Source organism: Spermophilus citellus, assembly GCF_964194105.1.
Source record: "Spermophilus citellus genome assembly, chromosome: 14".
NCBI lineage: Eukaryota > Metazoa > Chordata > Mammalia > Rodentia > Sciuridae > Spermophilus > Spermophilus citellus.
In genome coordinates, this window is record NC_138194.1 from 27674778 (window position 1) to 27702742 (window position 27965).

Below are 27965 nucleotides of genomic sequence, written 5' to 3' on the forward strand. Positions count from 1 at the left end.
CGGGGAGCGACTGAGGGTAAGTAAACTGCTCGCCCCTGAGGGCAGGGCAACAGGATGGGTAGCCATTTTAAGATTCCTCTTTTGTTTTGCTTCACTTTTGTTTTAAGTTGCCTGTCCCTGGAGATGAGTGAGATGGAAGAAAAACCGCTCACATCTGAGGAACAGATAGGGAGAAAGGCTATAATGATTTTTTGTTGTTCCATTTTTATTTCATTCTATCTTGGTTTTGTTTGGTGTTATCTTGTTGGGTTGTATTATAGTAGAAATATGGGATCAGAAATTAGTAAAAAACAAACTGAAAGAGTGTTAAGTAAATTGTTAGAGGAAGGAGGCATCCCAGTAAAATCAAGAGCAGTCAGGGCATACGTTGATACAATACAAAAATGTAGCCCACGGCTTTTTTTTTTTTTTTTAAAGAGAGAGTGAGAGAGGGAGAGAGAGAGAGAGAGAGAGAGAGAGAGAATTTTTTAATATTTATTTTTTAGTTATCGGTGGACACAACATATTTGTATGTGGTGCTGAGGATCGAACCCGGGCCGCACGCATGCCAGGCGAGCGCGCTACCACTTGAGCCACATCCCCAGCCCTAGCCCACAGCTTTTTAAGGAGGAGTTGTTAAATATCTCACAATGGAACCATCATGGTGAAGATTTAAAAAGAATAGAAAAGAAAAGCCCAGGAACTCTGCCAGTTGGCACGTTGCCATTGTGGATGTTCATATCTTGTTTGCTTAGTCCAAAGCCTTCAGTTCAGATAATGGTAGAGGAAGAAGACATATTGATTCAAGTAAAAGAGAAGGTCTCTTGAGCTAGTCAGACAGAGGAAAAGATTCAAGTAAAAGAGAAGGTCTCTTGAGCTAGTCAGACAGAGGAAAAGATTCAAGTAAAAGAGAAGGTCTCTTGAACTAGTCAGACAGAGGAAGGAAGTTTAGAGCAGAAAAAGCCATCAGGGGGAAAGTTACAAAAGGAGACTGCTACTAACACCTTTCTATCACTAGGGGGTATAAGGGTCCAACCAACAGCGCCACCTCTACAGGAGACTGCTACTAACACCTTTCTATCACCAGAGGATGTAAATGTCCAACTAACAAGACCACCTCCATATGCTGGGAGGCCCCCAACCCCCACAGTTGATAGTTGGGATCCTTAGACAGGATCTCAAGTATTAACATGCCCTGTATTTGAGGTAGGAGGGCAGCAAATTTACCATGCTTTAAATTTCAAAACAGTGAAGGAGGGGCTGGTGATGTGGCTCAAGCGGTAATGCGCTCGCCTGGCATGCGTGCGGCCCAGGTTCGATCCTCAGCACCACATACAAACGAAGATGTTGTATCCGCCGAGAACTAAGAAAAAATAAATAAATGTTAAAATTCTCTCTCTCTCTCTCTCTCTCTCTCTCTCTCTCTCTCTCTCTCTCCCCCTCTCTCTCTCTCATTCTCTCTTAAAAAAGAAAAAAAAAACAGTGAAGGAGCTAAAAGAGGTAACAACCTATGGTCCTCAAGCACCCTTCACTGTAAGCTTGGTGAAATCCATTAACAACTTGAACATGACGCCAGCAGATTGGGCTAATATTCTTCTAGTGAATTTTTCATTTCAGTTATTTTTATTTTAGCCTTTGATGTCTATTTGGTTCCTTTTTATAATTTTATCTCTGTATTAATATTCTCTAGTTATCGAGTTTGGATATGAAATGTCCCCCCTAAAGTTCATTTGTTGAAAGCATCCCCCATGCAGGGTCAGAGTGGGGCAATGCTTAGGGCTCTGAATTTATCAGTGGCTTAATCCATTTGCTGAATTAATTAATCAACTGATAAGTTAGTTGAATGGACTACTGGGAGGTTGGACATAGTTGTAGAAAGTAGGTGACTGGGGGCTTGTCCTAAAAGGCTTTGTCTTTCTCCTGGTTTATTTTCTCTCTCTATGGGTCTTTGTCTTTGTCACTGTCTCTCTCTTTCCCCCTCTACCATATATCTGTCTTGGATGCAGCTGACCATATGAACTGAATCCTCTAAAACCATGAACCAAAATAAATCTTTCTTCCTCTAAGTTGTTCTCACGTATTTTGATCACAGTGATGAAAAGCTAACACATTGAGATATTGTTCTCTTTAGTTTCTTTTGTCTGGATTCCTTTAGTTCTTTGAGGTATATTTAAAACTGTTGATTTAGGTCTTTGCCTAGTAAGTCCAGTGTCTGGGCTTCCTTTAGGACAGTTTATTTTCTCTGTCAGTGTGCCAGATTTCTTGTTTCTTGGTATGATGGCTTTCATCACTGTGACCAAAATACCTGAGAACAACAACTTAAAAGAAGGACAAGTTATTTGGGCTCCTGGTTTCAGAGTTTCAGTCCAGGGTCAGGGTGACTTCATTGCTCTGGGGCTCGTATGAGGCAGAATATCATGATGGGATGGAGTGATGGAAGAGGAACCCCATTCTGCTTATTGCAGCAAGGAAGCCGAGAGAAATGGGAAGGCAAGGAGGCAGAAGGGTAGATAAACAATTGCAGGGCACCCCTAGCAAAGAAAGATGACTAACACATTGAAATATTGTTCTCCCGGCTTCCTTTGTTTGCTATGGATTCCTTTAGTTCATTGAGGCATATTTACAACTGTTGATTTAAGGCCTCTGCCTAGTAAGTCCAATGTATGGACTTCTTTAGGGACAGTTTAAAATTTTTTTCCTCTGTTATTGGACCTGTGAGGATGGCCTTAGGCCTGAGCCTAAGCAACTGCATTTTTAAAACTCTAGTTTGAAACCTGTCGTCTCACCAGGCACACCTAACAGAGCCCTCCAGTATGGACCTCAGACACAAACAAGTCACCTTCCCCCACCCTGTTAAACTCAGAGTGAAGTCTCTGGCAGGTTGTCCTTGCCCCATAAGAGGGAAAGACACCCTATAAAAAGGAAAGGTGAAAGATCAGGGTGGGGGCTGGGGATGTGGCTCAAGCGGTAGTTGTGTCCGCCGATAACTAAAAAAAATAAATATTAAAATTCTCTCTCTCTCTCTCTCTCTCTCTTTAAAAAAAAAAAAAAAAAAAGAAAAAAAAAAAGATCAGGGTGGGGATCACCAGACCAGATGTTTTAAACCCAGGGTAAATGGTGTCACTGAGAAATCTGGTGGCAGCTGATAAGGATTGAAAGGGGGGTCAAAAGCCCCAAAATTTAGTATAAATAATAGAGCAAATGAACAGATACTCAGCCAGCTGATATTGATGTGCATATGATATTGATGTGATATTCTAAAAGGTCCATCAGATCCAAATTCACCCCGCATGTTAACGCCTGAAGCAAGAAAAGCATTAAAAATCATTGAAACATATATGGAAAATATGCATTTGGATAGAATTGATATGTTTGCTTTTATTATTTATTGTACTACCAACAAAAAATATTCCTACAGGAGTATTTTGGCAAGAAGGTCCATTATTGTGGATACATTTATCTTATTCTCCTAACACTGTTCTTACTAGATATCCTGAGGCTGTAGGACAATTAATACTCAAAGTGTAAGGGTCCGGCGAAACGTCGGAGAAGGAAAGACCACACGAGACTAGCTTCATGCAATGGCAAGGAGGATTTTTATTAGGGATCCGTTCCAACGCGTTGGGACTCTGTGCTCACTCAAGAAGGGAGAGCAGCCCAGAGCAGAGGTCAAGCAGAGCTTAAGTACACTTTTTGGAGAGGGCGGTGGGCTTTGCATACATCAGAACAAATCATCATGAGGCGCGGGGAAATTGAACAACAATTCTGATACATGATTAGTCCATTCATTGGCAGGAACAGTTTGGGCAGGGGTGATTGGTCACTTCTAAGTGGGGCACACATTCAAACTGATTGGTTCTGGGGCCTGGATGCCTACGTGCCATGTTACCTGGAGCCCTTAGCTATTAAACAACCAGGGAATCAATGGAGATATTTACTGAGCAGCTCCCGCATTGTCTTAACAACTTTACAGACATTACAGGTTCCGGGGATAGCAGGGGGAATTGTTTACCTTTTAGCCCAGACCTTGCAATCTAGGAGCTTTACAATGCCCTAGTCTTTTACACTTTAACTCAGACTTTTGCAGCTTAGAATCAGCTTAGAAATTTTACCTTTACATTCCCCACTCCTTTTTCTGACTACTTTTAATCTTAAAAGTACTGAGTCATAATTATTGGAAGGTCTCATTTTTCATTTCTGCCAGTGGAGCATATTGTTGTCTGATCACTATGAGTTGTCCTGCGTTTCCTAGAATCGATTTCAGCATGGCCTCCATTTTAGATTTCACTCAATATTAGACCCAGATTTATCTAGCTACACTGACTACCTAACTTTAAATCTGGCTTTATTCCCCCCTCTAATTTGGGAACTCCTTACTGCTGTGAGGAAGGGGGACGAAGAGAATCTTTCTGGCTTCTTCAGGCTGAAAAGGGACGGCGTGGGGCAAGCAGTTTGGAGTCCCCCTTAAAAATATCGGGTCTATCGAGTGGTCCATGATAAAAGTCCAATTGAGAAGTAATAGGCTGGAGAGCCATTTGAATGACAGGTGGTCTATAAGAGAAACAAGAACTCATTAGTACTGGAACCATATTGGTGCAGTAATAAATGCCACAGCACAAGAATATGCCAATGAATATAATGACCAAGACAAAGATTAACAATGTTTTCCATCAGGCAGTACCAGGAACTAGGAGCTAAGATATTGTTTCCATGACAAAGTTGCTGAGGACATGGCTTCCATCTGAGCATGTAAATCTTTAAGGATATTTGTCACATTGTCAGAAATGTCAGGGATGTAAACACAACAACTAACATTTAGGTTTACAGATGTCTTTTTCCTTAAGATAGTCTAATAATCTAATGCCATCTGATCCTGCAAAATCCTTTTACTAGTATGACCTCTGTGTCTAATAGAGAAATCTTTAATTCTGCTACTCAGGGCTGGATAACCATATTAGCAAACATCAAGCCTACCTGCGTTGGTTAGAAATAAAGGCCTTAGACTAAAACTACTCTAGCAGTCCCTTTGACAGTTATCAGGCATTTCTGTCTAAGAATCTCTTTTGTAGCCTCCAGTTTACTTATTTATGGAAGTTACATTTAACTATTATTATCATTTAAGATGTCCAGGAACAGCTGTGCTTTGGCTTTGACCGTCTTTGCTAAGTGTTTAAGATGAAGCAAGTCAAACTGACTTCGGTTCTACCTATTGTTAACAGTCAGCTGAGTCTCCTGGGAGTCCTCGGGAACTTCACAGCAGCTTCTCAGTTCTGCTAGTGCCATTTGCGCTAGGATGGGTCCAGGCCTTGACCATACGGCTTCCCTCAGAAGCATCAAGGATGTCTCCCTTCTCTGATGACCCTCCTCTTTACAGCAAATGCACTGATTGGCCTTCTGCCCTCCAGTGGTCTCATTAATCTCCCTATTCGGGAAGTTATGTGGCCTAGAGTTGCAGAGCCCTTTGAAAAAGTTCCCTATTCCCTGATTCAGACTGACTCAGAGGGCAAGAGCCAAATTTTTAATTTTAAAACTTAATCTTAAACATCCAGCAAAATAAGTCAACAGCCTTATATTAAGGGTACTGAACTTTAATGTCTATCTCTCTATCCTGTAGGTGGCAATTTCCTATAACTCATTATCTTAAATTAACCCAGGTTGTGAGTTCTTAAAGCAGTACCTCTTTAAAATATTAACAGGCAATCCTTAGTCCATCTAAAAGCAAACTACAAAACAAAACTAACTAGGGTAAAAACATATTTAGTCTATGTAATAGCTACCTAGAATTTTTGGCAGAGTACATCCCCTGTTTGGTATCCTGGCAATCATGACAAAAACCAACTTTTGGGCACAACTTTAAATGCACTGAAATCTGGCCTACTTCTTTCATAGTCACTTTCACATGCAGTGAGATGTGACATAGAGCCTTATCTCAAGTAAGGTGGGGCTCTTTATAAGTCTTAAATACTATAGTTCTGAAGCTGATCTTTGTTTTTTAGACATCATTTTACAAAGTTTACATAAATTGTTGCTCAAGTTCACATGAATATTAGCTAACACAACATAATATCACATCTAAAACATGAATTAAAGGAAGGCTGGAAGCTTCTAACCTCTTGTTGGAAAATAGCAAAGTATTTCTGTGTTTTACAATAAAACCTTCACCCAGATTAGGCTCTCATTGACTTAAAAATACATTTAAATTGTATCTCAGTGTAGAAAGCAACATAGAACTTTACATATCTTACTGATAACAAGTCCAGTTATAGAACACAAATGATAAATAAATTTCCAACATGTTTTTTTCTTTTTAAGCCTAAAATTACCATACAACTTTAGAACACCAGCTTGATATAATGTTCTTTTGAAGCTTCTACCTTACAGACTTGTATACCTGAAAGATATGAACACATTAATAACACCATAATTACATTGATGTTTTTATATTAACCAAGTTTAGCTTTTAAAGAAATGACTAAGGGGGAGATAGCAGGGCTTAGATAAATGGCAGGCAACCCATCTATTGGCAGGTTTTTCCAGGTATCATCACCAGCACCTGAAGAAGATCAGAGCGAATAAGAACAGAATGAAGATAAAAATTAGAGCAAAGATCAATTTCTGGCAGAAGTTCCATGTTTGGAGGCTGACAGAAAAGAGACCAAGGGCCATGAGGAAGCTTAATAGGACATAAAGACTCATGAATCCAGGATGGCAGATTAAGAGGTTCTCTGAACTTGTTGTTTCCCGCTGTCCCATGTCCGCTGCATTCCATCGTGCCTGGTAGTGAGCTTCAGCACTGAGTGAATTGTTCTCTTGAAGATGTTGGGGGTCCATCAGTCATCAGAGGCTGGTAGTGCCTAAGCAGAAGCTGGTTGGAAGTTTGATTTGAGACTTTCTGTAATCGGATTTGAAGGAACTTCATTATGCAGAGCAAGAAAGCACAAGAAAAGTATTGAAAAACAACAGCACTTGTTTAACCAGCTGTTTAATATCTTTAAGATTACTTGCTCAAAAACTTACACTTATAACCAACTTGCACAGACCTTCTTCATCACTTACTTAAACCCTCTTAATTACTTAAACTCTTAACCAGAAACACACTTTTCCTCTATTAAATCCATATCTAGAACCTTCTAGTTTTTTTTTTTTTTCATCTGTTAACCTCTTTCTGTTCACATTTTGAAACAATACTTGTAAACTTTTGAATTTAAGCAGATTATTTCATAGACATCAACATTTTATTAGGGCCTTTTTGAACACCTAGAAAAACTTATAAGCTTAATTCAAGACCTCTTTACTTTTATCTGTTTACCCAATTTAAATTGAGCCATTTGAATCACGTGAATCAAAGATATTTGGATCCATTTTTAATTTTTTTATGAGCGCTCCACATCTGTTAATTGTCATATCACTGCAGGATATATGGACATACACACATACAGACATACCGACATACAACACATAACAAGAGTGTGCACACATAACAATAATAAAGGCCTCGTAGTTTTTCGCAGATGAAATCTCCATTGCAATGTTTTTAAAAAAAAACTCCAGTTGATCAAAAAATAGAACTTATCAGAAAAACATTAACTTGTCTGTAGGATAAAAATCATGAGCTCAAAAAAACATAGAATCTAAGAAAAGGCAAAAGTCCTTTAATCTAGTTTGAGTTCCCATAAAAAGACACCTTTACCCCTTTTTTTTTTCCTTGGGCCTGAGTTCCAAGCTGCTTCTGTTTGCATATCAGCTTAAGCCCTGGCTAAGGTCTGGAAGGAGCAGGGAAAAACTGCTATTTTGAGCAGACACTTTAGGCTTAAGGCATTTTAGCCATAAGTCATATTTCCAGGTTTGGATGTTGAAAATTATGATACAAATTTAAGAAGCAATTCCCAAAATTTTATATCTTTTTACACTAGAAAAACTTGCTCACATAAAACTGGAAATAGAATCTCTACCATCAGAAGAAATTTCTTTAGGACCTCTAAGCCACATTCCTTGTTCTGAAGTTCCTAAAGTAGCATTAAGTTACATTAAATTTGCCTGAAAAATTTTAAAAAAAGAACTACACACTACCATGCATATCTGAAATTAAGCTTTGAGAATTTCCAAGACTGTTGTTATTTAATTATTTAATGTTATTTTAATGAGCCAGACCAACGTTTTAATTTAACTCGTTTTTTTCTAAATCTTACACACTGAGAGAAACAGATACCAAATCATAATTTACTATCCTTGCCCAAATCAATGCACTGTATACCTAGTGAAATCTCCTTAGGCTGCCCAGTTCAAAATTGAAACTCTTTAGAACTATCTGAAATCAAACTAAACAATTGCTTAAACCCAACTTTTAACTGCAAGATAGTGCAATGCTTTAGAAACCCATTCAGATACCAGATTGTTACAATAAGAAATTATTTTTTTAGACACACATTTAACCTAGTTTATCTTTAAGAAACAATCAGACAACCAGATAAGAATATATCCCTCTAAGTTTTGAACTTTCATTTAATTATGACTCCCATCAGTGGCACCATAGACTTTCCCACGAGTGGACCAGATGTTTTCACGTAGGGGCAACTATAGGTATAAAATCAAGGGTCTCAGTGTGACTGGCTTTACTGCATTCAGTGTCCCTTCTTTTTAAGTAAACAAAGGTGGAGTAATCCTTAAAATGTAGATAAGAGATAAGGGAGTTCCCCAAAGCAAAATGGCTCTGGCAGCTGCTGGGAGTCCCTTAGTCTTATCTCCCACCCACAGGATTAGCTCCTCCAGTTGGTTTGACCTTAGGCACTAGGCATTTTTTTTTTCCTAACTTTTTAGTAGCCAGCTCCCAAAAAGCTCATCTTCTGCTTACAGTTGTTTCGAGTGCTAGGCTTCCCCAAGAAAGCTGAGTGGAGACTCAAATTTGTGACTGAAAATTTGGTTCCCATCTCTAAAGCCAATTAACACCAATTTAATAACGAGGACAGGGCTTTGAGAAAAGTCAAAGCAAGATGTCAAAGTTGTTAAATCTCCAGCAGGCATCCCTATTTGCATTCAAGCCGATTACAGGAGGGAAAGAAAACATTGCTTCCCTAGTCTCAGTATTTAGCCTTAGATGGAATTTAGCATTATTTAGCATTTCCAAGCAGCCCGACTCGAGGAAGACCCGTTCGCTTCTTTGGCCCCGGGATTTGGTGATCATTGCAGCCGGGGAGGGCTGTAACACTCGGGGGGTTTGGGGACTCGGTCCCTTCTACCCCCCACGAGGGGGGGGAGAGGGCCGGGTGCCCCCGAGCCGTTTTTTTGCTCGCCGGGAGGACGGGGGGGGGGGGGACGCAGTCCCCTGCCGACTCCTACTCCAACCCCCGCCCGCGCCGCTGTGGTGGAAATACGCCCGGTGGCAGCCGGTTGCCGGCAGAGGAGGGGGAGGAGGGGCGGTCCCCCGCCGACCTCACCCCTGATTCCGTCCTCCTGTCCACCGCGCCGCCCGCTGGAGCACTCCTCTCCCCTCCCGGGAGGGGAGACAGCCAGGGGGCGGAGAGGACAGGTGGGTGGAGGGGCCGGGAGGAACAGGGACAGGACAGATCCGCCATACCGCCGGGTGGAATCCTCCCAGCGGACTGCGCGGACCCCACCCATGCAGGAAGAGATTCACAGAGGTCCTGAAAGGTTAGAAGCCATGCTCTGGATGGCCATGCGACCTGGCTGAAAGACAATATCTCTGACTTTGCAGATTAGAGAGAGAGATGGAGGGACTTTCCTGGGGGCCATTCAACTCCGAGGGTGGGCCACTCTGAAGCGCAGGGAGACAACACAAACGTGATGCAAACGCGGACACATAGTAAATGTTTAACACAAATTCAGAAGCAAAAATTAAAGACAGACAGTGAATTCAACAGAAAGAGTTGCTGGCAAAACCAGACGGGTTGGCAGCAAAATACACTGACAAGGGTTCCGCCCCTCTACCTGATGGGGGGGCATTTCTGTCCCCCCGAGTCCCCCAAAGCGTCCCTTGGGGGCGTGGCCTGTGGCTCCCTAGACACGTCTGCCTGCCACCGCCAGGGGGAGCTTACGCTCTCCTCTGACAGCCACACACACACTCTGCCAACCCCACCCGAGGCTCTGAGAGATTATGCCCTCTGGGGACTTATGCCCACCATTGAGCTGCCAGAGACCAAACCTGAGCGATCGCACCTGAGCGATTGCAAAAGAAGAACAAGGAGGAGAAAAGGAGAAGAAGGAGAGGAGAGAGAGAGAGAAAGAGAGAGAAAGGCGCCTTACTTACCCCCAAAGCAGTTTCGTTGGGTCTCCCTGTCCGGCGATGCGCAGTTCCCGGCCAATGCACCAAATGTAAGGGTCCAGCGAAACGTCGGAGAAGGAAAGACCACACGAGACTAGCTTCATGCAATGGCAAGGGGGATTTTTATTAGGGATCCGTTCCAACGCGTTGGGACTCTGTGCTCACTCAAGAAGGGAGAGCAGCCCAGAGCCCAGAGCAGAGGTCAAGCAGAGCTTAAGTACACTTTTTGGAGAGGGTGGTGGGCTTTGCATACATCAGAACAAATCATCATGAGGCGCGGGGAAATTGAACAACAATTCTGATACATGATTAGTCCATTCATTGGCAGGAACAGTTTGGGCAGGGGTGATTGGTCACTTCTAAGTGGGGTACACATTCAAACTGATTGGTTCTGGGGCCTGGATGCCTACGTGCCATGTTACCTGGAGCCCTTAGCTATTAAACAACCAGGGAATCAATGGAGATATTTACTGAGCAGCTCCCGCATTGTCCTAACAACTTTACAGACATTACAGGTTCCGGGGATGGCAGGGGAATTGTTTACTTTTTAGCCCAGGCCTTGCAATCTAGAAGCTTTACAATGCCCTAGTCTTTTACACTTTAACTCAGACTTTTGCAGCTTAGAATCAGCTTAGAAATTTTACCTTTACAAAAGGAATAAAAGCAGCAAAGGGAGTGTTTGGGATTTCTCCCAATAAAATTATTACTCCATATACTATGGATCAAATTGATGAGTTAGCTAATGAGTTAAATACTTGGGCAATAATCATGTGTAGTATGGAACCCATACTAGGAATGTATTCCACCATCTTCAAGAGCATCACTATGCCTAGGAGGAGGAAATTAAGCAAAGCTAATTAAAAATGGTACAGAGCTTTTTGATTGGGTTTCAATCAACTTGATTAGCATTTACTTGGTTGCTGTAAACTTTGGGCTATTTTCCAGAGTTGCATATGACTGACTTCATGGATATTCTTGGTGTTCCTGTGGGGTAATGAGCTCTTGGGATTCCTTACATCTCCTTGTTCACTGATGTCACAACCATTTTTATTTGTATATTTTGGGACAAAATTGGGTACATGAATGTTTAGGATTAGCATAGTCTTCTGAGAATTATCCCCCTTATGATGTAGTGACTGTTTTTATCACTAATAATGAAGCCAGAATTAAACAAGCAGTCAATATAGATAGGTAAATTGAGTCAGGTCAGAGAGAACAATGGAAGCCGAGGACACACAAAAAGGGTAGAACACCTCGCTTCTTGGGATACTGTTACCGCTGTTGGCCAGTGACGAGTCCTTGCTTCCCCAATGTTGAAGAATAACACCAAAGAAGCACGCCAAGGCAAGGTTAGAGTAGAAATTAGAAGTTTATTAAAGGACAGCAGAAAAGACTTCTCTGGGAGGAAGAAGGGGACCCAAGAGGTGGAATCCATGGAAGTGCGGTTGTCTCCCCTTTTTATAGTTTTGGTGATGGAATGTAAGTGGGAAGGGTTGGGACACAGGTGGGCCAAACAAGTAATCTGGGCAGGAAGGACTTCATTTTCACTTCTTTGGAATGGGATATCTCCAAATCCTTTGGGGGCTGTTTCCTGGGTTCCATTAGCATTTCTTTGGGATGGACTTTGGCCTAGGGCCTTTCCGGGACTTCATTAACATTCCGTGAGTTGTCCTGTGTTTCCCAGAATCATTATCAGCATGGCCTCCATTTTAGATTTCACTGATATTAGACCCGATTTACCTAACTACACTGACTACCTAATTTTAAATCTGGCTTCAATACCAGGATACCAGCTATGGCCGGCTTCTCCCTTGAGGAAGAAGTTCATGTTATCCCTTTTTAAATAAACCCTGCTTGGGGCTATATATATATTATATATTATTGCCACAGTCTGGCTGGACACAAATAACCAAGCCGCCACAAAACCTTGTAGGTTCAAACAGCAATTCTTTATTCCCCAACTCTCACCGGTACTGCACACACACTACTCGGGAACACACTCCTTCCACCTGGCTCCCCATGCCCAATCTCCCCGAACCCCCTCGAGAACTGCACCAGAACTCCAAAGTAGGGCACCCGAGGCAGATTCCCGGAGCCGCCCTATTCCTGGAGCAGGGTCCATATACAACACAATCAATCCAGCATCACAGCAATTATATACAGCTTAACTCAGATCATCATCTCAATGGTTCTCTGGCGGCACCTTTCAACCATTCCCTCTGGCAATATGCCGGGCCGTCATTCTGACTCGGCTGTGGCTCTCAACATATTATATATATAGATATAACTCAGTTGGTAAAGTGCTTTTCTTGCATGCGCAAGGCCCTGGGTTCAATCCCCAGCACCACAAAATAAAATAAAATAAACCCTGCTTTGTATGCTTACCTCTGTGTGCTTCCCTAATGTTCAAACTTCAACATTTGAAGAAGCAGAATTTATCACTGATACTTTGATTTTAAGTCTATTTATTTAAAACAAGTTTTAATTCACATTTCATATGACTCTCCAGTTAAAGTGTATAATTAAATGTTTGCCAGTGTATTCACAAGGTTGTATAACCATCAAAATATTTTAATTTTAGAACATTTTTGCTCCCCACAAAAGGAATGCCAGACCTATTACCAGTCACACCCCATCACTGCCAGCACCACCTCTCAGCCCTACAAAATCACAAAATCACATCACGAATCTTTCTATCTCCACAAATTTGCCAGTTCTGGTCTTTCATGTAAATGGAGTCATACAATACAGTCTTTGGTAATTGGTTTCATTAACCTTCCATAATTCTTTTTTAGTTATAGGTGGACACAGTATCTTTATTTTTATGTGGTGCTGAGATCGAATTCAGTGCCTCACATGTGCTAGGGGTGAGCACCCTGCCTCTAAGCCACAACCCCAGCCCCTTCAAGATTCATTCATGTTTTCCATTCTTTATATTGTCGCTTTTCTTCATATTGCTGAACATTATGTTTCTGTGCCACATTTTATTTATCCATTCATCATTTATGAACACTATGGATTTTTGCACATTTTGGCTCTTATGAATAATGCTGCTATGAATTTTCACCCACACATTTTGTGTGAACATAATACATCTGTTGCTTAAAGTTTATTTTACCTTATATTAAAATAGCTAGTCCAACTTACTTTTTGTAGTATTTGCTCACTATAATTTCTATTCCTTTCTATTTTTTTTTTTTTTTTGTCTTAGGAATTGAACTCAGAGGCTTTTAACCACCAAGCCACATCCCCAGCCATTTCTTATATTTTATTTATTTATTTATTTATTTTTAAATAAATTTTTTTTTATTGGTTGTTCAAAACATTACATAGTTCTTGATATATCATATTTCACACTTTGATTCAAGTGGGTTATGAACTCCCATTTTTACCCCATATACAGATTGCAGAGTTATATTTTATTTAGAGAATGGGCCTCACTAAGTTGTTTAGGGCTTCACTAAATTGCTCAGGCTGACTTTGAACTTCCTAGTCTTCCTGCCTCAGGCTCCCAAACCACTGGGATTACAGGAATGTGCCTTCCTGCTCTCTATAATTTCTATCCCTTTATTTTAAATCTTTTGTGCCCTTGTGTGTTAGATGTCTCTTGTAATTAAAATATAGCTTGCTGTCATTCTTTTGTCTGATCTGATAGCTTGTTATTTTACTGGCAAATTTAGTGCATTCACAATTGTATTTACTATAATTTTTTGGACTTATGTTTATCATATTATGAAACTCGTTATTCTATGTTGCATATGCTTTTTCCCTCCTTTCCTATCTCCTTTTGGATTGAGACTTTTTAATTTTATCTCCACTCCCACTACTTTAGACATTACATATATTTGTTATTCTTTCTTATCTTTTTTTTTAACTTAGACATTGAACATCATGAACATTCAGTCATGAACAAATCATGAACAAATATTTCTTATCTACCATCTGAAAAATGAAAGAGCCATAGAGTATTTCTTTTCTATTTTACATTAAAATGTTTTTCTTGAAATATTCATGGATTCACAGGGAATTGTAAAGACAGTACAGAGAGGACGGACCCGTGCACCATTCATCCAATTTTCTGACTGCATCTAACCCTAATCACTTTCCAAAGGCTCCACTTCCCAACACCACTGTAGTCAGATTAAGTTTCCACCCTCTTAACACCTCACAATAGGGATTAAATTTCAACACACTAACCTTGGGGAATGCACTCAAATTGTATCCAAACAGCACAATCCATTAACATAGTGTATGTCTCCATTTATTTAGATCTTTTTTGATGTCTTTCACCAGTATTTTTGTATTTTTTGCCTTGATATAAACTTTAGTTTCGTTTGTCTTTTCTTTTGATTTAGTACCTATGTAGAAAATTCCAAATTGCCATTTTCTCTCCAATTTTAATATTACTCCAGGATCTTCTGACCTCTAGTGGTGATTTTCTTATGTGATAGTTTAAGTAGGTTTATTCTAGTTGCTATTCAGATCTTTTTGTATGGTGTTCAATCTTACTTTTCTCCATGATGTCTCAGAAGAGTTGTTGCTTATCCTATTAGTAATTAGATCTGAGGTTTCCTGCTCTTCCTCAAGTCTGAAAAAATTTCAACCATTTTATCACCAAATATCACTTCTCTCCCATTCTGTTCACCCCTTCTGCAATTTCCATTAAACTTTATATTGGACCTCTTATTTTCACAGTCTTTTGCCCTCCCATCTGTTTGTTGGGTTTCCTTTTGAGTAAATTTCTCAGAGTTATATTTCAGTTTTCTTGGATCTAATATACAATTGAACTCACCTATTTGAATTTTTAGTAGGTCATGAATTAGTATGATTTCAGTTTTGGAATATGATGTAATACTAGAGATGGGGATGGTGATGGTTGCACAACAATAGGAATGTACTTAATGCTGTGAACAGTACACTTAGAAATGGTTAGAATGGCTGGGTGGCACACACCTGTAATCGCAGCAGCTCAAGAGGCCGCAGCAGCTCAAGAGGCCGCAGCAGCTCAAGAGGCCAAGGCAGGAGGATCATGAATTCAAGGTCAGCCTCGCTACTTAGTGAGGCTCTAAGCAACTTAGCAAGACCCCAACTCAAAATAAAATACGAAAAGGGCTGGGGATGTGGCTCAGTGGCTAAGCGCCCTGGGTTCAATTCCCTGTACCAAAATAAAATAAAATAAAATAAAAAAAACCTGAAATGATTAGGATGGTCAACTTTATGTATGTTCCAACATGCTATGTGTATGTGTACACACACACACACAATCTGAGTGGTGGTATATGACTGTAATCCTAGCTACCTGGGTGGCTGAGACAGGAGGATCACAAATTTGAGGCCTCTGACTCAAAATTAAATAATGAAAAAAATCGTTTTAAAAAATCTGAAGAATGAACGAGATGTATATACCAAGGGTAGGTTTTCCCTCTTGCACACTTGTTTGTCCTCACTAACCTCATTTCTTCCTAATTCATGTTTCAGAGATGATCATTAGACATTTCAGAATCCTTTTAGTATTTTTTTTTTAAATATAAATTCTAGCCAAGTCAAATGTATGGGCTTATTTCCTCTACCCTTTTCCATTTTTTACAATGTTTTTTCTTCTAACAATGTCTCTTGAAACCTTCCCAACTAGTACAGTGTATCTTCATTCTTTAAAAAAAAAAAAACAATAGATAACTAATATTTATTTTTTTAGTTTTCGGCAGACACAACATCTTTGTTTGTAGTGGTGCTGAGGATTGAACCCGGGCCACAAGCATGCCAGGTGAGCGCGCTACTGCTTGAGCCACATCCCCAGCCCCTGTATCTTCATTCTTTATTTTATTTTTTAAATTTTTTTTAGTTGTAATTGAACACAATATCTTTATTTATTTTTATGTGGTGCTCAGGATCAAACCCAGTGCCTCACAAATGCAAGGCAGGTGCTCTACCACTGAGCTATAGCCCTAGCCCTATCTTCATTCTTTTTTAAAAAAAAAATTAACAGTTTTATTGAGATACAATTTACATACCATTTAAATTCAACCTTTTAAATTACACATTTCAATAGTTTTTGTGTATTTACACAGTTATGTTACCATCATCATAGCTTAATTTTAGAAACTATTTTCATACTCCTGCCCCCTCAAAAAACCCACCTTGTGTTCATTAGCTGTGACCATTCCACACCCTTATTCTCTGGTGATCTCTGATTCTGTCTCTACAGATTTCCCCTTTGGGATATTTCATCTAAATGAATCATATGTGGTCTTTTGTGTCTGACTTCTTACTCAGCATAATGTTTACCCATGTTGTAGCACATATCAGTACTTCATCCTTTTTTATGCCTCAATAAATAATCAATTGTATGGATATACCATACCACATTTTGTTGCTTCGTTTCATCAGTTGACAGATATTTTGGTTGTTTCTACTTTTTTGTTGTTGTTGTTGTTCAAACTAGTTACACATGACAGCAGAATGTATTTTGATACATTGTACACAAATGGAGCACAGTTTATCATTTCTCTGGCTGTGTACCATGCAGAATCACACTGGTTGTGCAATTATACATGCACATAGGATAATAATGTCCATCTCATTCCACCATCCCTCTTACCCTCACACCCTCTCCCTCCCCTCTGCCCAATTCAAAGTTCCTCCGTTCTTCCCTAGCCACCCCCCAAAATTATGGATCCACATCCACATATCAAACATTTGACCTTTGTTTTTTGGGGATTGGCTTATTTCACTTAGCATGTTATTCTCCAGCTCCATCCATTTACTTGCAAATGCCACAATGTCATTCTTCTTTAAGGCTGAATAATATTCCACTGTGTACATATACCTCATTTTCTTTATCCATTCATCTGTTGAAGGTTATCTAGGTTGGTTCCATTGTGAATTGAGCTGCTATAAACATTGATGGGGCTGCATCACTGAAATATGCTTATTTTAAGTCCTTTGGGTATAAACCAAGGAGTGGGATAGCTGGGTCAAATGGTGGTTCCATTCCACATTTTCTTAGGAATATCCATACTGCTTTCCAGAATGGTTGCACCAATTTTCAGTACCACCAGCAATGTATGAGTGTGCCTTTCCCCCCACATCCTCGCCAACTCATTTTTTTCTATTTATAGCTGTACAAAGTTGTGTCTATGTTTCAGTTTATTTAGCTACTCTATTTTTAACATTTGAGTGTTTCAGATATGTTGCAGCTTTTCCAGATGTTTTACAAGTGGCTTTCATTTCTAGAACTTTTCTTTTCAAATCTTCATTTGATGTTGTTATTCTTAGTTATATACAACAGGAGAAAGCTCTTCAATTCATTGTACACAAATGGAGCAGAATTTTTCACTTCTCTGGTTGTGCATGAAGTAGTTACACCACTTGTGCAATCACATATATACCTAGAGTAATAATGTCCATATCATTCCACCATCTTTCCTACCCCTTTGCCCCTCCACCCTCCCCTTTGCCCCATCTAAAGTTTGATGTTATTCTTTATTGTTTTTCACTTATTTTCTCATACTTTACTAAAAATTCTATTTCTCCAAGATCCTGGGATTTCAATCATCATTTAATCTTTTCTTTACCTATTTGTAGTAGGTAGACAATTATTTGTAATTTTTGTAATTTTTAATTTTTTTTAGGGTATGTTGCTCAGGTTGGTCTCAAATTTATGGATCTAAATGATTCTCCTGTCTCAGTCTCTTGAGTAGCTGGGACTATAGACATGTGCCTAGTTGAAGCTCACTGTTTTTTTTTTTTTTTTTTTTTTGGATACCAGGGATTGATTAAACCCAGAGGCACTTAACCATTGAGCCACATCCCCAGTTCTTTTTCTTGGGTTTTTTTTTTTTTTTTTGTATTTTATTTAGAGACAGGGTCTTGCTAAGTTGCCTAGGGCTCAGGTTGCTGAGGCTGGCTTTGAACTCATGATCCTCCTGCCTTAGCACTCCAGAGTTGCTGGGATTATAGGTGTGCGCCACCATGCCCAGCTGGAGCTCACTTTTGACAGAGCTAAGTTTGTGCAGTCTCCGAATTAAGGTTTTGAGGCTGTTACTCAAAAGTTTTTGTTTGCCTCTCCCAGGTGCTCTAGGAGCAGAGTTAGTCCAGGCACATTCTTTTTTTTTTTTTTTTTCCATGCTAGGCAAGCATTCTACTAACTACACTATACCTCCAATTCTGGTCTGAGGAGATTCTTGATGTTAATTTATACGTTTGTGTTGCCAGCCCACATAACTTAAGAGAAATTCACAGCCCAGATACATGTGAAGACAAGTTTCTCATTATAAAAGTTCAGGGTAAGATCCTTTTCCTTTTCCAACAGAGAATCCACGACAAAACACACAAGCTTCCTTTTATTTTCCTGTGCTAGGGATCAGACTTTTTTTCTAGTTTACCTTCTGTGCACCCACTGAAAGTGTCCTTGCTTTATAATGGTGCATTATGTCCACATCTTACCTTATCTGAGCCCAAAGTTAAGTTTGCCCCCATGAATTGTTCTTTTAGTTCTCTCTGGTCACTGGAAATTACAAGTTCAATATGGTGATATGATTTGCATCATAGTTTTACTTAGCATTATTATTATTAGGTACTGGGGCTGAATCCAGGGACGCTTAACCACTTTGCCACATCCCAGCCCTTATTAGATATTGTATCTAGATACAGGGTCTTGCTAAATTGCTGAGGCTGGTTTTAAACTTGAGATCCTCCTGCCTCAGTCTCCTGAGCTGCTGGGATCACAGGCAGGCAACACTGCTCTCGGTTTTTACTCAGCATTTCTAGGTGTTTTGATCATATAAAATACACTGTTTAAAAACATTTAAGTTACCCGGCTGGGGCACAAAGCAAGGTTGTAAAGACCATGGAATAGGCACACCAATTTGAATCCTAAGAGCTCCATTCTGTTTCCTCTTTAGTAAAATGGAGATAAGGTTGATGAGAAGTGCTAGGGATTTAATCTAGGAGTGCTCTGCCACTGAGCTATATCCCCAACTCTTTTTTTGAGATAGGATCTTGCTCAGTTGCTGAGGCTGACTGACATGAACTTTGATCCTCCTGCCTTAGCCTCCCAAGTGGCTGGTATTATAATCAAGCACCACCACACCCAGCTGACAAGATCTATTTGGATGATAGGAATATTTGGATAACTGATTTGTGATCCTAATTTAAAAGTTCCAGTGAATACTGCATTAAAGGAAAAGACAAAAGGAAAACACCAAATAGAACTTTTTAAACAAGTTAGGAAGTCTGAAAGCCAAATGTGGGTGTTTGTTTTTCTTTTAGATTAAATTAAATAACATCAGATTATTTCTCAGGCCTGGTTCCATTCCAAGTCAGTAACACCAACATCAGAGTTTGTTTCCCAATGCTTTTTCTTGTAATTACATTGTTATCTTCCTCCTTTGCATTTCAGACACCTATTTCAAGATAAGCCCAAATGTTAAACTACTACTAAAAAAAAAAAAAGTCACAGAAAAGTCAGAATTAAATTTTATTTCACATTTATAGAAACTGTGAAAAACACCGACATTTTCCCATGTTACAGCACAACATTTCAACGGAATATTTCTTGGCATAAATAAGATCTTACTGATTTGTATAAATGAAATTAGACAGTTTTTGCTCTTCAAGTTAAAATAAAAATGACTTAGTAAATGATTGTTTAAAATTTTCAAATCCAGACATAAACATATGGCTTCATTATTAACATCCTATATTGTCCATTACAAAATTATTTCCATTATCAATTAGCACCCATTTATAAAGATGCATTCTTAACATTGTTTTGGTCAGTTGGAGTACAGAAAAAAATTAACAGTTCAGAAATATTAAGCATACATTTTTGCAATATACTAAATTGTGAGGGTACTACATCATATATATAGGGGGTCTAATTTTTATTACCCATAAATTTGTTTTCAAATAATTTTTATCAGTAATCTGGAAATTCTGATGCATATTAACCAAAGAATTGCTTTTTTGATACTGAAAATTTAACCCAGGGGTACTTTACCACTGAGCTTTATTCTCACCCCTTTTTATTTTTTATTTTGAAGACAGGGTCTTGCTAAATTGCTTAGGGTCTCTCTAAGTTGGTGAGGCTGGCCTTGAAATTGTGATCCTCCTGCCTCAGCCTCCAGAGTTGCTGGGATTACAGGCATAATATTAAAAATCATTTGACTCAAGTGAAAATTTCAAATAAGTACACTGGCAGACAAAAATAAAGCAACTTTTTCTAATGGACAGCTCATTTTCTGTAGTAGTTGGTTTCAAACATATATATATAGAGAGAGAAAAAGTAAATTTAAACCGTATGCTACAAGACCCAATCATTTTAGAAACCAGTTTTTAAGATCAATCTCAAATATTTCAGAAAATGCCAAAATATGACCTAATTAGTCTTTCAGTTGTTTACAGAAAAAAATAAAAGTACAGACAGAATTGTTCTTATTGATTGAATATTCTAATAACTAAACAGGTCTAAATTTGGACTAAGGTATAGTTTTTGAAATATGTAGTACAGGAAGTTTAAATAATATTCAATTTCTTTTAAAGTATACATTGATCTTAAATATCCTATGTCAGTGATTCAGATGTCTATGGCAAGGAAGCAATAACTGGTCTGCTACTGAAGGACAATCAAGAAAGAAAGGACTTTTATTTTTCTTGAGAGAAAAGAATATTAAATAGAAATAATATCAAGGAAAAGAACAGCCTGGTCCCCCAAATAAAAGGACAATTAATTGAAAAGAGCAACACTATTCTCTGTTGACACTTATAAGCATTATCCCTATTATCAGGAATAATGTAACACCATCTAATTTTATGTATTACCATCATTATGTATATACGAATATATATATATATTAAAAAATACAGATACTGCATGGTGACTAAGCAATTTTGGAATAAATCCATAGACCAAGTCACAGCATGCATAAATTGTTTATATCTTGATTGCTTGTTTATACTGAAACAAATTTTTGTCAAGCATACTAGTAATTTTCAAATGATATGATAAAAAAATTTGGTTGTAGTATTTTATTTTGCTGAATTACATTTAAGAAAAAGAAGCTAGGTGCTTCACCTATTTTAATACTAGTGTAGTCTGGATCATCGTATACAAATACATATATAGAAACTTAAAAGATCCTAGGTTTCCCACGAGGAGCCATTATTTTGTCTGTATCATTGGTGTGTATCTGCAAAACATTTCAACACTGCAAACATTAGAAGTTTTAAAGTTGAGCATGGGAAAAGGTTTAGACTCTACTGCAATGAATGCTGGTGTACGTCTACACAAGGCCTCTTAGTGATGTCAATCAACCGGAGGTAGGAGTTTATCAATGAATTGCTTGACATCCATCATTTCCTGTTTGAGATAAAGTTAAATTAGTCAGCAGCAACATAAGTCAGAAATTAAATCCTCACTAAAATGTCATTAATGAAATCCAAGTAGGAACATAGGTAAGCTGAAGTCACATTTTTATTTCTATAATAAAGAGATATGAAAGAAAAATGAGGGCTAGGTTTGTGGCTCAGTTGTGGAGCACTTTCCTGGCATGTGTAAGGCACTGGGTTCAATTCTCAGTGTCACCTATAAAAATAAGTAAATAAAATAAAGGTCCATCAACAACTAAAAAAAAAATTAAAATAAAAATGAGGCTTTAATAGAAATTTCATAACATATCCTATGATGATTATCATATACTGAAATGATAGCTTCTGATTATTATCTAGTTTCCATGAAAATGGTTTACATTCTCTGATATTTAAATAAAACAAAGCACTGGGGAATGTAGAAGTTTAGAAGTTACAGTACATATACCAAGAAGACTTGGTAAGTGCACAGTAACTGACAATCAAGTCTCACTTTTACCATTCCCTCATTAGAAAATGAAATGCTAAATCCATAGCATAAACTATTTTGTGCCTTTAATAAGGAATTATATACAACTAACCATCTGAAAGAAAGCACATACCTAAGATAGGCCTGGAAGGATCTGAATATGAATATAAGAACAAACTTCCTCCTGGAAGCCTCCTGCGTTGAGTCTGGCTCACAGTCTTCCCATCTCCCTCAAACCCACTTCCTGCCTTTAAATACCTGAAGGCCTTGGCCTCACTGTTCCACAAATCATCGATACAGAGAACCTTCAACTTTATAATTTAGTCACTCAGAAAAGAAGTGTGCAAATGGTCCTGAGTTCAACTCTGGTACCACACACACACACACACACACACACACACACACACACACACACACAAAATCAAAGCATGAAGGTGTTTGATTTTAAAACACAGTGAAGTGCTTACAGTTTTCTGTGACACTACATCCCTCTGCCACACCTTACTTTCCATTCTTGCCTCAAATGCAACAGCACAAGGAATCATCTAAAAGCAGGGTACCTGTGATGCTCTAAACCCTCAGTCCCTCCTGGGTACTTAGGATGCCAGCACCTCCACCTCCCCTCTCAGTGCACCCAATACTTCATAGGATATCAAGCCCCTTGTCTTTCTGGATAAGTCATATTACTACCCACTTTTTCTATCTCTAAAGCAAGTGAATTAACCAGGCTGAATGGCTATAAAACAGTGTTGCATGCTTAGCCATCAATCTTTTTTCTTTATTTTTATGTGGTGCTAAGGATGGAACCCAGGGCCTCACACGTGCGAGGCGAGCGAGGCCAGTGCTCTACTGCTGAACCACACCCCCGCTTTCATTCTTATCAAATGATCACATCTCCTACTTTACTGAAAAAGCATCTAATGTAAGCTCTCAAATAAATACTGTCTTTTCTACCCTGACATCTGTTTACATTCACCTATTCTCTTTTTTTTTCTTTTTCTTTTTTATTTATTTTTTAGTTCTCGGCGGACACAACATCTTTGTTGGTATGTAGTGCTGAGGATCAAACCCGGGCCTCACGCATGCCAGGCGAGCACGCTACCGCTTGAGCCACATCCCCAGCCCCACCTATTCTCTTTTATTTTGATTCCAAGTATTTTCTCCTACGGTAGCACAACTCATCTATAGTCTTAATTCTACTATATGATCCTCCAGACTTCCTCCTCTCAATTATCTTTTTTCCATTGCATCCTCCCTTCACCACAGGTCTTTCTCCTATCTAAAAATGAGACTTCTACTCTTCACCAAAACCTTTTTGAAAAAAAGGTCTGTATTCCACTCTCTTGTCTCCCCATCTACGTCACATGGTCCACTGTAGTTTGGCTTTTCCTTCCCAAACAACCAAGGTCAGAGATGGCTTAATACTGGACAGTTCCTTCCTGGCCTCTCTCTCTTTAATCCTCTGACATACATGATACTGCTCTTTCCTGTAGAAATTCTCTTCCCCCATACTTTCAAACACCTACTCCTCTTTTCTTTAGCCTGAATTCAAATGTATCCCCCAAAGTTCTCTCTCTCCGCTTTTTGATGATGAGGTTCTGAGAACACTATTCTTCACTGATCCACAATACTGGTAATTATTCCAAGTCTTCATTTATAGGCTTGAGATTCAGACAAGTATTTCTAACACTATTTTGATACAGTAGGGGTACATCTCAAAATGGTCACAAAACTCAATATTATCTCCTGCCTGTTACTCTAAAATTGCTCCTTGTACCTACTTTATGATGGCATCTTTGGCATCTGAGCTAAAAAATCTGGGACCTCTTTGAAACCTCCTACTTTCCTACATATAGAATTAACTTCTAAATTCTATAGGAGTTCTTCTCACCTGCTCTGGCATGTAGATTACATCACATCTCTCACTTTGATCAACACTGATGGTTTCCTGCTGTCTAGAGAACAAGCCGCTCTTCTGTCCTACAACATCTAGCTTTTCATAAAACTTTGGCCAAAATGGACATTTTCTTCTTATTGCCCTATAGACCTTACCTGCATATTTCCTATCTATATTCTGCTCATTCCTCAAAATCCAGCTCTTTTATTATGATACCAGCACTTCCTAAAATGAAATTAATCTCACCTGTCTCAGTTTTTCAGGGCACTATTTTTTTTTTTTTTTTTTGTGGTTCTAGGGATTAAACCCACTAAAATACATCCCTAGCCCTTTTTATTTTAAGATAATCTCCTAAATTGCCCAGGTTGGCCTTGAACTTTCCTTATTCCTCCCTTAGCCTTCAGTAGTGGGATTACAGGTGTGTACCACCACACTCAGTTACAGGGTACTTTTTTATTTTTATTATTTTTAATTTTTTTTTTTTTAGTTTTAGATGGACACAATATCTTTATTTTATTTTATTTTTTTATGTGGTGCTGAGGATTGAACCCAGTGCCTCATGCACGCCAGATGAGCACCCTGCCACTTGAGCCACATCCCGAGCCCCCAGGGTACTTTTTTATTTTTTAATTTATTTAAATTTTTTGTGGTACTGGGGATTGAACCAAGGGGTGCTTATACCACCCCTTTTAATTGTTTATTTTGAGTCAGGGTCTTGCTAAATTGGTGAGACTGGTCTCAATCTTGCAATCCTCCTGCTTTGGCCTCCACAGTAGCAGAGCATGTGCCACCACACCTGGATGACTGCAGGGTAGTTTTCAAAAACTGCTACTAGAGCACATATCATGTTCTGTTTCCTGTTAGATACTTGGATAAACATCTTTCTCCTATTAAGTGTTAATTAATTAACCTTATATTTTAATAATTAAAAGAGAATATTTATTATTCACTTTTGCTTTTTGTATGATTTTTATGTGTGATAGACAATGAGGGATTTGTGGAATTTTAGTGAATAAATGTTTGAAGACTTGCTAACCTAAGATTTAAGCTTAACTCATTAACTCTTTCAAGTCCCCAAGTGTCAAATGTTATTGATCTTAAAAATATGACATAAAGAAGTTGCAACTATGACTCTGATCACTGTTTCCAGATACCTACCTGTTGACATGAACAGTGCATCATGCCTTCATAGATTTTGAAGGTTACATTTGCTGGATTTACCAAAGTCTTTAGTTTTTCAACAGTAAGAGAACCAAACATTAGCGGAACTAAAGGATCACAATCTCCATGGCACTGAAGAATAGATATCTCTCTATTAGGGCCACTGATGGGACTCTGCAGAACAGAATAAAAGTACCAGTTAGTCACATGTATAAAGCATTATGCCAGATACTTAAAACTGTACACAGAGTAATAACAGACAACATGTTATTACTTATTATTTCAGGTGATATTTGGCCAAAGAAATAAAATTTCCTTCCTCTCTTTTCCATGTCCCTTTATTTAAAATTCTATAGAATGATTACCTTGTTTTATACCACATCTTGCCAACGAACACATTTCTTGAAATCTATTACATCTTAATTCATTTCTATATTTTCAGTTCTTGATATGAGAAGTAATTAATATCTATTAGGATACATTAGGTTAATCATGTTCTTTTTCAGCTTTTATTTAATTGATTTTAATAAGCAGTTAATAAACAATACCTAGTAAGTGCAAGAAACCAAAGAGTTATTAAATAATAAGAAGACAAAACCCTAGATTTAAAAATAAATTTGGGGCTGGGAAAATAACTCAGTGGTCATGTGCTTGCTATGCACAAGGACTTGTGTTTGACCCCCAGCACCAACCCCCTCCCCCCAAAAAAAGAATTTGAAAATAATGTCTACATTTCCCATGTGTCTTATATATTGCTTCACTGTTGAATATTTAGAAATTATATTCTATAGTAAAATTCTGCTATCAAACCCTGAATATATTAAATACTAAAAAATAGTTCTGTGTGTTAAAAAATAGCCCTAATTTCCATATACCCCTTAAAATATAAATCAAATAAAAGATTTATGACCTAAGGCTTATTTCTTATTCCATTCTATGCAATCCACAATAAAGACAATAGAGTGTATAGGTAAAGCCTAGTAACACTTTACAAAGGCCCAAGGAAATTCTTTTTAAAAAAGGACGACTGAGCCAAGCATGGTGACACATCTGTAATCCCAGTCACTGGGAGGCCGAGGCAGCCCCAGCAACTCAGCGAAGCCCTAGGCAACTTAGTGAGACCCTGTCTCAAAATAAAAAATAAAAAAGTACTGGGAACATGGTTCAGTAGTTAAGCACCCCTGGGATCAGTCCCTGGTAAGGTAAAAAAATACAGTAAGATAAAATAAATAAAATAAAATTTAAAAAGGATGACTGATATAAACCATGTAGTAATGATGTCTCACTTAGGTCTACTGATTTTAAGGAAGGTCCCACTGTGGTGTGGGATTTCCACAATGGGAAGTTTACTTTCTGTTCAATTTTGCTATAAACCAAAAATAAATAAAGTTTCTTGATTTAAATAAAAAGGATGACCTCCTCAACATTATCTGCTACCTCTTAGCTCAGAAATCTAAACCAGGCTACCTGTGGGAATGAAGCCCGGAGTGGAAGCCAACAACTGAGTGCAGTGACACCTGCCAGTTTCTGCTGTGTGGTGAGGGCAGTGTACAAAGACAAGGCTCCTCCCTGGAAAGCAAGCAGGGAAAGTCAATGGAAAATCCACACTCTTCCAATAGCAATGTAGGAAATTTCTTGTTATTAATGATGTCCATGAAGATATCAACTGAGTGGCCAATGTCAAATCAAATCAGACAAACAGTGGGAATGCATACCCATAATGCACACAGCTCTCTACACCAAAGAGAACATACCAACTACCCAGTCAAGACACAGACAATAAATAGTACAGTAAACTGTTTACAGCATGCCTTAGGAATATTCTGAACTTAGTTATCATCTTCTCTTTTGAGAAGTCTTAGGCCTAAAATCCAATCTTGTCTTAAATTAGTACTATTTTCTAAAAGTGGAAATCAAGATAACAAGGACAGTGTAGCAGACATCTTTAGAGTATCTGCCCACCGAGTTCAAAACATCCCATGTCCTGGGAACTATAATCCTGCAGCCATCTAGATGCCCATCACTCTGATTGTGCCCATACGCCACTGCTAGGGACATCCCAGACACTGATGGTTGTTTTCCCTGGAACTGTGGAACTGGGATTCAGTGACTGTAGGCAGTCTCTTTGTGTGGCTGGAACTGTAACATGTAAATTCAAGAGCTGAAAAATTACAAGCTGCAAGAACTAAGATGGCCAACAAATAATGGAGAAGCAAATGAAGCAAGTGAGCTAACAAAGAAAGCTGAAGATGGAGAGAAAAGTCCTGATGGCTTTCTAGGTTCCCACTACTTCCTGAGTCCATACTTTATTTTTAGGCATGGTCTCCCTGTTATGATACTACAGACTCTTAACTTAATCCTTCTTGCTTAAACTCATGATGTTCCATCATTCCACACATAGGTATTAGGGATTGTTTTCTATAGGCTGTTATCAATAAATCTCAAATAGACAAGACTCCTAGGTACACTTCATATTTTGAATCAAGCATTAATTTTTGTGTCTTATGTTTCTGTCAAGATGCGTATTATGCACATTATTTCAACAAACACCTTATCAGTAACTCCATTTTACTGCATTGTATCAACAATATTATGTTTATACTGAATTCTATTCTCTAAATAATTCTAGAATTCTGACATTAGCCTAAGTAAGGGAACACTCAGTTGCTGATTTAGAAGATTTGTAGGTTATAAGCTAGAGCATTCTAGGACAGGTGATATGGAAACAGGTGAAAAGCTGAAGTAAAGACATGAGGCCAACACAAGGGAACCATGGCTGTTAAAAAAGTACAAGGCGGAGAAAAAGTAAAGAC

At 38.6% G+C, this 27965-nt stretch overlaps 1 protein-coding gene across 3 annotated transcripts in view; it reads right to left on the reverse strand.

Moving 5' to 3' along the window:
- LOC308633469 (transcription elongation factor A protein 1) overlaps positions 1-27965 on the reverse strand; it is a 103973-nt gene that overhangs the window by 48624 nt on the left and 27384 nt on the right. The window contains exons 7-9 of one of the 3 annotated variants that reach the window (XM_081266283.1): positions 26620-26721; positions 25150-25326; positions 19724-21617 (exon numbers count right to left, since the gene is read on the reverse strand). In XM_081266283.1, coding sequence (XP_081122409.1) covers positions 21564-21617; positions 25150-25326; positions 26620-26721 — 333 coding nt within the window. In that variant the 3' untranslated portion in view covers positions 19724-21563. Of the gene's footprint in view, positions 1-19723; positions 21618-25149; positions 25327-26619; positions 26722-27965 lie in introns of those variants that run through there. The other 2 variants (XM_081266286.1, XM_081266284.1) reach the window with 2 other exon arrangements.